The sequence below is a fragment of the Canis lupus genome, chromosome 20 (genome assembly GCF_011100685.1).
Source record: "Canis lupus familiaris isolate Mischka breed German Shepherd chromosome 20, alternate assembly UU_Cfam_GSD_1.0, whole genome shotgun sequence".
Classification (NCBI taxonomy): Eukaryota; Metazoa; Chordata; class Mammalia; order Carnivora; family Canidae; genus Canis; species Canis lupus.
Window position 1 is genome coordinate 41,578,643 of NC_049241.1, and position 12,047 is coordinate 41,590,689.

The 12,047-nt window shown below is 40.7% G+C and overlaps 1 protein-coding gene and 1 pseudogene across 1 annotated transcript in view; one reads left to right on the top strand and one right to left on the bottom strand.

Annotated features, from left to right (window-relative positions):
- Positions 1-12,047, top strand: part of SMARCC1 (SWI/SNF related, matrix associated, actin dependent regulator of chromatin subfamily c member 1) — a 171,992-nt gene that overhangs the window by 6,631 nt on the left and 153,314 nt on the right. The window contains exon 2 of the mRNA XM_038566605.1: positions 3,583-3,702. Coding sequence (XP_038422533.1) covers positions 3,583-3,702 — 120 coding nt within the window. The remainder of the gene's footprint in view (positions 1-3,582; positions 3,703-12,047) is intronic.
- LOC102151955 lies at positions 10,884-11,571 on the bottom strand (annotated as a pseudogene).

A 12,047-nucleotide genomic window follows, 5' to 3' on the forward strand; every position in this document is an offset into this window, starting at 1 on the left:
AAAATTTGAAAAACATTATTTAGGTCAATAGAACTGACAATTGTATGAAGTTCGTTTCCATTTTTTGCCTGGTATCTGGTATCAGTGTTTTACTTTGTGGCCTATGGAAATGTGTTTTCACGGAACACCCATAATATAAAAGAAAACTTTTTGGAAGGATGAAAAAGGAGGGGTCTAGAACAGGAATAAGCAGACTTTTTCTATAAGGTGCAGGAGAGTAAAGATTTTAGGCTTTGCAGGTCATGCCATCTCAGTTGGAACTACTTGACTCTGCTGTTATACATAGGCAGTGTATAATGAGTGTGCCGGTTTTTTTTTTCTTTTGAGTGTGCCTGTTTTAATAAAACTTTATGGACCCTGAAATTTGAATTTCATATAATACTCATGTGTTATGAAATCTTTTTTTTTTTTAAGAATTTATTTAGAGGGGGCAGCCTGGGTGGCTCAGCGGTTTAGTGCTGCCTTCAGTCCAGGGTGTGATCCTGGGGTTCAGGATTGAGTCCCATGTTGGGCTCCCTGCTTGGAGTCTGCTTCTCCTTCTGCTGTGTCTCTGCCTCCTCTCTCTGTGTGTCTCTCATGAATAAATAAAATCTTAAAAAAAAGAATTTATTTAGGGGCTCCTGGGTGGCTTAGTGGTTTAATGTCTGACTCTTGGTTTCAGTTCAGGTCATGGTTTTAGGGGTTGTGAGATCTACAACCTGTGTTGGCTCCGGGTTTAGCAAGGAGTATGCTTGAGATTCTCTCTCCCTCTTCTTCCTGCTCATGTTCTTTTTCTCTCAATGAAATGAATGAATGAATGAATGAAAATTTCTTTCCATCCATTTAAAATGTAAAAATAATTCTTGTTTGGGTCACAGAGAAGCAGGCAGTGGGCTGGATTTTACCATGTAATATAAAGCATTCCAACAAAATACCAGTCTTTAGCAAAGTGAATGCATGCTGACTGTTTCATTTAGAGTAGAAAGCTAGTGCACTTGAATAAATAAAATTTGGGAGGATGCTAACCTTTAAGAAGAATTGCCTTTTTAAATCCTGCATTATCTTTGCTTGGCAGTAGTACAAATTGAGAGCCACTCAATCTGTTAAGAGTACAGTGTGCAGCCAATATCATTTTGCTATGTATATAAATCACTTAAAAATTATTTTTTTTGTAGTGGAAACCTACCACATTAATCATGAAATGTTGGATGATACTGGGAAAGAGGTTTGTTCTAGGAAGAAACATTCATTTTATCTTTTGTTATCTTTTCAGTTTCAAGGATGTATAGATGTTTTTCTTGCTCAAAATTGGAGGTTTAAAAAAATGTACTGAATATATTGGCTTTCCAAAGTGATATTGAACATTTTTTATTTTAAAGATTTTATTTATTTATTCCTGAGAGACAGAGAGAGAGAGAGAGAGGCAGAGACATAGGCAGAGGGAGAGGGAGAGGGAGAGGAAGAAGGAGAAGCAGGCTCCATGCAGGGAGCCCGATGTGGGACTCGATCCCGGGACTCCAGGATCATGCCCTGAGCTGAAGGCAGACGCTCAACCGCTGAGCAACCCAGGCGTCCCAATTTTTTTTTTTTCTTTTTAAAAGATTTTATTTATTTATTCATGAGAGACAAAGGCAGAGACACAGGCAGAGGGAGAAGCAGGCTCCACGCAGGGAGCCGGACGTGGGACTCGATTCCTGGTCTCCACGATCACACCCTGGACTGAAGGCGCAGCACTTAACTGCTGAGCCACCTGGTCTGCCCTTATTTTATTTATTTGAGCGAGAGAGAGCACAAGCAGGGGGAGTGGCAGAGGGAGAAGCAGGCTCCCCTGCTGAGCAGGGAACCTGATCACGACCTGAGTTGAAGGCAGACTGAGCTACCCAGGTGCCCCAACTATAAGGTTTTTAAATCAACTTTTAAAAAGTTTGAAAAACAGGGCAGCCTGTTTCAGTTCAGACCTGAACTGCCTGAAACAGTTCAGACCGTGTCTGAAGGGACATTCTGAAGGGACATTCTCGGCATTAGTGTGGATAAGTTTTCACATATATTTGTTTAAAAAAAATGTTTTTATTGTAGTAAAAAAAGTAACAATTTACTATTGTAACCTTTTTTTTTTTTTTTTTTTTTTAAGATTTTATTTATTCATGAGAGAAACAGAGAGGCAGAGACACAGGCAGAGGGAGAAACAGGCTCCATGCAGGAAGCCTGACGTGGGACTCGATCCCAGGTCCCCAGGATCACACCCTGGGCCGAAGGTGGCACTAAACCGCTGAGCCACCCGGGCTGCCCCCTAACCATTTTTAAGTACACATATAAACCATTTTATGATATTCCAAATTTCTTGACATAAAACAACCCTTTTATTGTGCTCAAAGTTTCTTTGTGTTAGGAATTTGGAAGTGTACAGTGGGGTCAGTTGTCTCTGAGAACTGTGTCTAGGATTTCAACTGGGAAGATTTGATAATTGGGCATAACTTGACACCTTGGGATGGAATCATCTGGAACCATCTTTACTCAAGTGTCTGATGGTTATACTATCAATGGGGCATCAGCTGGGGCTTGTGGCTATAGCATCTGGCTTCTCCATGTAGTCTGGGTTCCTCAAAGTATGGTGGCCTCAAGGTAGTTCAGGACTCCAAAGGTAACTACCCTCAAAGGACTATATGGAAGCTTTTGACTTATCCCCAGAGGTACCCCAGCATCAAACCCCTCTCCCCCCATTTTTTTTTTTTTTAATTTTTATTTATTTATGTTAGGCACACAGTGAGAGAGAGAGGCAGAGACACAGGCAGAGGGAGAAGCAGGCTCCATGCACCGGGAGCCCGACGTGGGATTCGATCCCGGGTCTCCAGGATCGCGCCCTGGACCAAAGGCAGGCGCTAAACCGCTGCACCACCCAGGGATCCCCTCTCTCCCCCCATTCTAATGGTTACAAGTTAATAATTAAGGATGGTCTTGATTCAGCAAAAGAGGGCATACACCCTACTTCTTGATGGGGTACCAAATAAATTTGTAGGCCTGTTTTAAAAACAGAACAGTCTGCTTTCTGGCTACAAGTTATTTATAGTCATCCCACATACAAAATGCATTTGCTAATAGGTCTCACCTGTTTACAGTATTTTTTTTTCCTAAAGATTTATTTATTTATTTATGATAGACATACAGAGAGAGAGAGGCAGAGACACAGGCAGAGGGAGAAGCAGGCTCCATGCAGGGAGCCCGACGCGGGACTCAATCCCGGGACTCCAGGATCGCGCCCCGGGCCAAAGGCAGGCACCAAACCACCCAGGGATCCCTGGTTACAGTATTATGTTCAAGTTTGAAGTTCAGGATCTCACCATCTACTTTAGGTCCAGGTGCATACGAGATGACTTGGATTCATTGCTTGGACATGGTTTCTCTCTCTGAAACCTGTTAACTGAAGAGATGAGTTATCTGTCCCCCACTGCCCTCAGCATTTGTTTTTGTAAGCTCCTTTACAGCAGAGACCATGGTTCAGACCTCTGCAAATCTGTCACCTGGCTTAGGAGGTAACAGGAAGTAAGCTAACATGCTCTTCGGCACGATTATCCCAGTTTTTGAGTCCTCATCCTTGTCTTGCAGTATGTTCATGCGGATGCTCCTACCAATAAAACACTGGCTGGGCTAGTGGTACAGCTTCTTCAGTTCCAGGAAGATGCCTTTGGGAAGCATGTCACCAATCCGGCCTTCACCAAACTCCCGGTAAGTACATGAGCTTAGAATAATTGGGGAATCTGCAGTTTCTGTCCTCTCGAGTGCAGCCTATAGCTCTTTACTGCTACTATCCTGTAGAATAAACAAAGAGCCTCAACGGAGTTTAAGCTATAGACTATCATTGCTTTTTAAGTGTAGGAACTCCACTTTCAGAAGTCATTTAACATTTGCATTAAATATTACAACTATTTATAGACTCAACTGTTAACATTTTACTATGTTGTAGTTTCCTTATAGTCTCTACTATACCAGGTCTTCTCCATTCTTTCTCCTGATTCAATTCTTGTGGCTAGGATACTTTTTTGTGGAATTTTTATCTTTTGTAGGTGAGATTGTTCAAGCTTGTGTGAAAATATAATTGTTGTCCTTGCAATTGATACTTTGATAGTTTGGTTTGGTGTACAAATACTAGTTTATGCTTTTTTTCCCTTCTGAAATATGTAGTTTTGTTCTTTGCTTTCCTTTTTATTTTTAAGTTTTAAAAAACTTTTTTAGTTATCTCTACACCCACTGTGGGGCTTGAACTCATGACCTGGAGATTGAGAATCATATATCTATGAACTGGGCCAGCCAGGTGCCCTCGTTTTATTCCGACTCCCCTCCCCGCCCCCTTTTAAAGATTTTATTTATTTATTCATGAGAGACACGGCGGGGGTGGGGGGTGGGGGGTAGCAGAACCACAGGCAAAGGAAGAAGCAGGCTTCACGCAGGGAGCCCCATCCAGGAGTCCCTCCCCCCTTTTTTTTTTTAATTTTTATTTATTTATGATAGTCACAGAGAGAGAGAGAGGCAGAGACACAGGCAGAGGGAGAAGCAGGCTCCATGCACCGGGAGCCTGACGTGGGATTCGATCCTGGATCTCCAGGATCGTGCCCTGGGCCAAAGGCAGGCGCTAAACCGCTGCGCCACCCAGGGATCCCCCCCTTTTTTTTTAAGAGTTTTTTTTTTTTTTTTTTTTTAAGAGTTTTGTTTGAGAGAGTGAGCGGGAGCACAAGTTGGGGGAGGGGCAGACCGAGAGGGAGAAGCAGGGAGCCCCATGTGGGGCTTGACCCCATTACCCTGGGATCATGACCTGAACTGAAGTCAGATGCTTAATTAGCTGAGCCACCTGGGAGCCCCAGTTTTGTTCTTTCCTTAATATTTGATTTTGTGGAGAAAAATTTGATACTTGATTTTCCCCTTTTTAATACTGATCTTTGCAATTCAGAAATACGACTAGTTATAAGTCATGATCTGAAGACTCAGTTACGTTTCTTTATCTCAAGGATCATTCAGTCTGTTAGTCTTCTCTCCTGTCTCATATTCATTTATATTTTTGAACTCTGTACAAACATTAGACTTCCAGGAAGTACTTGTCATAGCTTTTCTCATAATTTTTACTTCCAAGTCTCCGATTTGGGTTTTTGCAGTTTCCAGTTTCGCAGTTTATTGGTAGACCTTTTAAAAATCTCAGATGTTTTTCTTTTCTTTTCTTTTCTTTTCTTTTCTTTTCTTTTCTTTTCTTTTCTTTTCTTTTCTTTTCTTTTACTTTCCTGTACTTCCTTTCCTTTCACTTTTCCTTTCCTTTCAGCTTTCCGTTTCCTTTCCGTGTTGCTTTCCTTTCCTTTCCTTTCCTTTCCTTTTCTTTCTTTTCTTTCTCTTCTCTTCTCTTCTCTTCTTTTTTTTTTTTAAGATTTTATTTATTTATTCATGAGAGACACAGAATGAGAGAGAGAGGCAGAGACTCAGGCAAGGGAGAAGCAGGCTCCATGCAGGGAACCCGACATGGGACTCAATTCCGGTTCTCCAGTATCGTGCCCTGGGCGGAAGGCGGTGCTAAACCCCTGAGCCACCTGGGCTACCTGATCTCAGATGTTTCTGATCTATTTTAACAACCTATTGATATCTCAGGTATAATTGAGGATAGGAGATAGAGTATGTTTTCTACTGATTCTGCAGTAAATGTTAGTTTGCTTACGGTATTTTCGCTATCCAGACATTTATTTTTATTTAGTCAGGTATAGAATTGTGTTGTTTTGGTTTTTTTTTTTTTTTTTTTTTTTTTTTTTGTATTCATGACCTTGAGATCAATAGTCATATGCTCTACTGATGGAGCCAGCCAGGCGCCCATAGAATTGTGGCTTTTTTGAATCATGTTAGAAAGCTTTCTTCCCTCGTAGGCGATGAAGGAATTTTGTCAGATGTTCTTCTAGTACTAATATGGCTTCATTTTTTACACTTCTCATCTATTTAGAATTTATCTTGGTATTCAGTGCATCTATTTAGAATTTATCTTGGTATTCAGTGTGAGCTGAATCTGGATCTTTTTTCTTACAATTATCTGGTTATCCCAGTGACATTTATTAAAAAGTACTTCTTTTCCCCCACTAATATGAGCTCAGCAAGTATTAAGCATTTGGTTATTTATCAAATTCTGAGAATTTAAAGAGCAATACAGTACAGTGTCTTTGTCCTCAGGGGGTACACACTCGAATGAGGTGAATGAATAGAGCCTTTGACTTACCTGGTGATCTCAAGAAACGTTGAATTAGAGACTTGAAAGTTCAGCATGAGTTCTTCAGGGAAATGATGAAGGATGGGATTTTTCAGGCAGTGATACCAACATGTAAAAGCATAAAGGCCTGAGAAAATGTACTTTCAGGTAGTTGCAACAGTTTAACAAGATTAGAATTGAGGAAGATAAGCAGAGAAGTGTGCCAGAATCTGTTGTAAAAGGCCAGGTTTACTGTGCTGGATGTATGACCTTTATCTTGAAAGCAATGGGGAAGAGTAGTAGGGAGAGAACAATAGGTAGCTTAGTTGAATTTGGGTTTTAGAATAATCCTACAGGCTTCAGTGTGAAGAATGGGTTGGAAGCTGTTGAGATTGGAGGCTTTGAAAATACTCCATGAAGAAACTGCTCTCAAAATCCACTGTGATGACACCCTATGGAGGAAGCAGTGGATTTAGAAAGGACAGAGAGGAACTGAGAGCTCAAGGGAGCAGAACTTAGTAGTATTTTGGGGGAGCAATATAAGGGCTGGAAAAAGAAAGAATTTACTAGGGGCACTACACTTAGCAGACACTTTTAGCACTAAGGGGAAAGCCAGAATAAAAGCAGGTTTCTGTGGAAAGGTACTCAGTCTGTGTCATGGTTGGTTCTCTGACAGGCAACTTGGAGTTAGAAATCTTAAGGCTACTAGGAAGTGAGATCTGGAGTTTAGAGTATAGGTTGAATTAGAGGACAAGATTTGGGAGTTACTGGGTACTGGTTAAATTATAGTTGGAATAAGATCATACCTTCTATTTGCATTTGCTTTAGAACTTTGTCCTTTTAAAATATTTTTTAATGTGTGATTTATGTTATATGTGTGTAATATATTAGTGTAGTAAGTACCTGTATATAATTTATGAATAAATTTTTAGATTTTGGATAATTTATGAATAAATTTTTATTTTTTTATTTTTTTATTTTTAATTTTTATTTATTGATGATAGTCACAGAGAGAGAGAGAGAAGCAGAGACACAGGCAGAGGGAGAAGCAGGCTCCATGCACCGGGAGCCTGACGTGGGACTCGATCCCGGGTCTCCAGGATCGCGCCCTGGGCCAAAGGCAGGCGCCAAACCGCTGCGCCACTCAGGGAGCCCATTTTATGAATAAATTTTTAGATACTGGAGGTACATGCTCGTTTAGTAATGGGGATTACTGCATTGGATGATCAGTGTAACTTCATTTTCTGAGCCGTGTGACTAATTGATGTTTTTTGGGTAACTTTTGTAAGTTTAAAATTAATTCAAAGTAAAGATTTTGCAAGGATAGTACAAAGAACTTTCATTTTCCCTTTATTTAGAATCCCTGCTTGTTAACATTTTACTACATTTGCTTTATTACTCTTTTGCTCTGTGTATTTTTTTTCTGAATCATTGGAAAGTTCCATGTTCTTTTACCTCTAATTACATGAGAGTTTATTTCTTATTCTTGTATATTATGAACTAGATTAGAATTATTTTTTTTTTTTTTTTTTTTTTTTTTTTTTTAGATTAGAATTATTAAATCAGAAACTGGTTGAAGTTATCATTTAAAATACTGTAACATAACACATATAGATTGTACTTTATTTAAAGTGTAACATTAATATCTAGAATAAAATTTACAGATACCATTACGTGAAGTGTTCTATATAATGTTTCACATTATATTGATATTCCCAATTAGGATTGTATGAGTGGTCTTAAAAAATAGTATGTACAGGAGGCTTTATTTATGGGATATTTAACTCTTGGGAACGAAACCATTATTTTTTTCAAGATTTTAAAGACTAGGGAAGAATATTTTTAGGCAAAAGCCATAAATAAAAATATTCATGGCTTAGTGCCAGTGGGACCAGATGTACTTCTCTTTTTCTTAAAATAATGTTTAACATTTTCCCAAATGAAAGGGATTATATAATGTGTAATGGTGTCAAGTAAAAGTGGATGAGAAAGACTATAAAGCAAAGAATGTTTTAGTGAAACATGTCAGCTGTTTAACCTTAAACGTGTTTTGTTTTTTCTTTCTGAATAAGCAGTACTGGTATAAGAGTTCACTGTTTGGGCTGATTTTTTTTTTTTTAATCAGAGTGTAACTTTATTTATTTTTAAAATATTTATTTATTCATGAGAGAAAGAGAGAGAGGCAGAGACACAGGCAGAGGGAGAAGCAGGCTTCAAATAGGGAACCGAATGCAGGACTCGATCCTGGGTCTCTGGGATCAGGCCCTGGGCTGCCCTCTCCCTCCAATTTTACTGATGTGATTGATGTATTATAAAAGGTACATATTGAAAATATGATGAGTTCAAGGTAATGAACATTTCCATCATTCCCAGATGTTTCTTTGAAGTCCATCTCCGACCCTAGTCCCCTGGCAACCATTGACACTACAGATTTATTTACAACTTCATGAAATTTATATAAATAGAATCACAGGGTATACTTCTTCTGCCTCAGTTCTTTCTCTCATCATAATGGATTTTGAGATGTGCATCATCTGTGTTGTGTATTATTTTTCCTCTTTATTGTTAATTAGTATTCCATTGTATCAATAAACCACAGTTCATTTATCCTTTTACTGTTTGATGGGAATTTGGGTTGTTTACAGCTTTGTAAGTAAAGTTGCTGTTGTTATTAATATTCAAGTCTTTTTGTGACGTGTTTTCATTTCTCCTAGGTTAATAACCCAGGAGTGGAATGTTTGGGTCATAGGATTGGTAGCATTTAACTTTAGAAGACACTGCTAGCCTGTTTTCTAAAGCGCTTGTATCATTTTACATACCATCTAGCAGTGTAGTAGTGTATGATAGTTCCGGTTCCTTTGCATTCTTGTCATCAGTTGGTATGATTAGTCTTCATAATTTTATTCATTTTGATAGGTATGTAGTGAAATCTCCTACTTTTAATTTGCATTTTCTTGATGACTGATGTTAAACATCTTTTTCTGTGCTTATTGACCATTTGTGTGTCTTCCTTTGCTTGTTGAAACAATTTTTTTTTTTTTAAATTTATGATAGTCACAGAGAGAGAGAGAGACAGAGACATAGGCAGAGGGAGAAGTAGGCTCCATGCACCGGGAGCCCGACGTGGGATTTGATCCCGGTCTCCAGGATCGTGCCCTGGGCCAAAGGCAGGCGCTAAACCGCTGCGCCACCCAGGGATCCCTCAAACAATTTTTTAATTTGGTCCCAAGACCACTCCACTTTCAGAGATTTACTAGAAAGACTTACTGGAACTCAGCCTATACTTGTACTTATAATTAAGATTTTTTTTTTTTTTTAAGTTTACTTACTTAAGCAATCTCTACACCCAACCTGGTGTTGGAACTCACAACCCTGAGAGATTAAGAGTCGCATGCTTTTCCCGGTAAGCCAGATAGGCGCTTCCATGTACTTATAACTAAGATTTGTTACTGCAGTGTAGTACATATACAAAGCCTAGTCACAAGGGAAAAAGACATAGGTGTAGCCTGGAGGAATTGATGCTATGGGTTTCTGTATGCTCGCTTTCCCCCCCTTTTTAAAAAAAATTTATTTATCTTAAAAAGACATGAGAGACGCAGAGACACACAGGCAGAGGTAGAAGCAGGCTCCCTGAGGGGAACCCGATGCAGAACTTGATCCCAGGACCTTATCACAACCTGAGCCAAAGGCAGATGCTCAACCACTGAGCCACCCAGGTGTCCCTGTATGCTCTCTTCCTTATGTGAGGGGTCACACAAAGTGCATTATTTCCCAGCACTGAAAATGTAGTAGCATACAGGCAATTTCTGCCCAAGGAAGCCTGTTAGAGTCTCATGCCTAAGGATTTTATTGGGGGCTGGTACCTTTTCCTGGCACATACTTAAACTTCCAGACTCCCCAGAAGGAAAGTAGTATTCATCATTCATCAACAAACCAAATTGTTGGGATGCCTCGGTGGCTCAGCGGTTGAGGGACTGGCTTCATTTCACCTCAGGGCCTGATCTTGGGATCTGGGATTGAATCCTGCATCAGGCTCTCTGTGGGGGAGCCTGTTTCTCTTTCTCTGTGTCTCTCATGAATAAATAAATCTTAAAAAAAAAAAACAAAACATTGTGCAAATATTTTAGGTTCAGTGAATTACCTTTCTTATCAGTTGACTAGGAATACTCTTAGAGGCAGATTCCCAGATGCTAGCCAAGGGCCAATTGGTAAACAGGTCTGAGGGTAGTAATCTCAGGCCTGCTGTGTTCTTTTCTGCAGTTTTGTTTTTAATTTAATTCTAAAAAATCTTTATATGTTCTGCGTACAAGTTCTTTATAATATTACTGCACATTACTGCACATATTTCTTCCCAGCTTGAGATTTGACTTTTTTTTTTTTTTTAATTTTTAATTTATTTATGATAGTCACAGAGAGAGAGAGAGAGAGGCAGAGACACAGGCAGAGGGAGAAGCAGGCTCCATGCACCAGGAGCCCGACGTGGGATTCGATCCCGGGTCTCCAGGATCGCGCCCTGGGCCAAAGGCAGGCACCAAACCACTGCGCCACCCAGGGATCCCTGACTTTTTTTTTCTTATCAGTGTTTTCCCAAGAACAAAAGTTTTAAATTTTGATGTTCAATTTATTGATTTTTATGATTTGTTCAGAAAAACCTTTACATACCCGAAAGTCACAGACTGTTTGCTGCATTTTTAAATTTTTTGCCTGTCACAATAAAGTTTATTATGAAAACAGGCTGGGGTGGGGACAGGGGGACAGACAAGTACATTTAGGTTGGGTGGCTCAAGTGAAGTAGTGTGGCTTCTTCACATTGATGCCATATGCCATATTCGCTGAGGGCAGGGGTCAAGTCCTCCATGGTAGAGTGTACTTGTGGTCCTTGCGCTTGCTTCAGGAGCTGCCAGAAGCTGTGCCCTTCATTTTGCAGTGCTGTAGGGCATCGTTGGCAATATCTGAGATGAATTTCTGGGCAGCTAGGAAGATGAGCCAAATTATGCGCGGGTCCGAGGCCTCAAAGCCAGCATGATTCAGGTAGTAACCAGTCACTGCATCTGGGATCCTAGATGTATAGTCCTCCAGCTGCATCTGGAAGTCCACTAGAGGTGTGCTGGACACCACCGGGTTCAGGTCTCTGTTGGCGGCGCTCAGCAGTATGTAAACCCCCTTAGACATGGCTCCCTCTGGGGGTGCTCAGCCAGCTCTCCAGCCCCCGCCGCAGCTCCAGCCCCGGGAACCCCCCCATCCCCCCCCCCCCCGGTCCCCACGGGTCAGGCCTTGTTCTCTGCAGCGGTGCCCCGGGTGAGCAGCGCTGTGGGGGTTGCGACCGTGGGCGCTGAGTCTGGGTGCGGGGCCGTGGAACCCACGCCAGAGCTGCTGCAGCTCATTGGGCTGGTGGGAGAGGCGGCAAACCTGTTTGCTGTATTTTCTTGTAGAGATTTTTATACTTTTAGGTTTTTATATATTTTGGTTAATTTTTATGTGTAGTATGAGGGTAAGGGCTAATATTCTCTCTCTCTCTTTTTTTTTTTTTCCCCAGTATGGATATCCAATTATTTTAGAGCTATTGTGTGTTGGAAGGATGTTGACCAGATATGTGTTGGTGTATATCTGGATTTATTCATGAGAGACACAGGGAGAGGCAGAGACACAGGCAGAGGGAGAAGCAGGCTTCATGCAGGGAGCCCGATGTGAGACTCGATCCTGGGACTCCAGGATCACGCCCTGCGCCGAAGGCAGACGCTTAACCACTGACCCACCTAGGGATCCCCTCAAATAAATATTTTTATTTTTAATTTTTATTTATTTATGATAGTCACACACACACACAGAGAGAGGCAGAGACACAGGCAGAGGGAGAAGC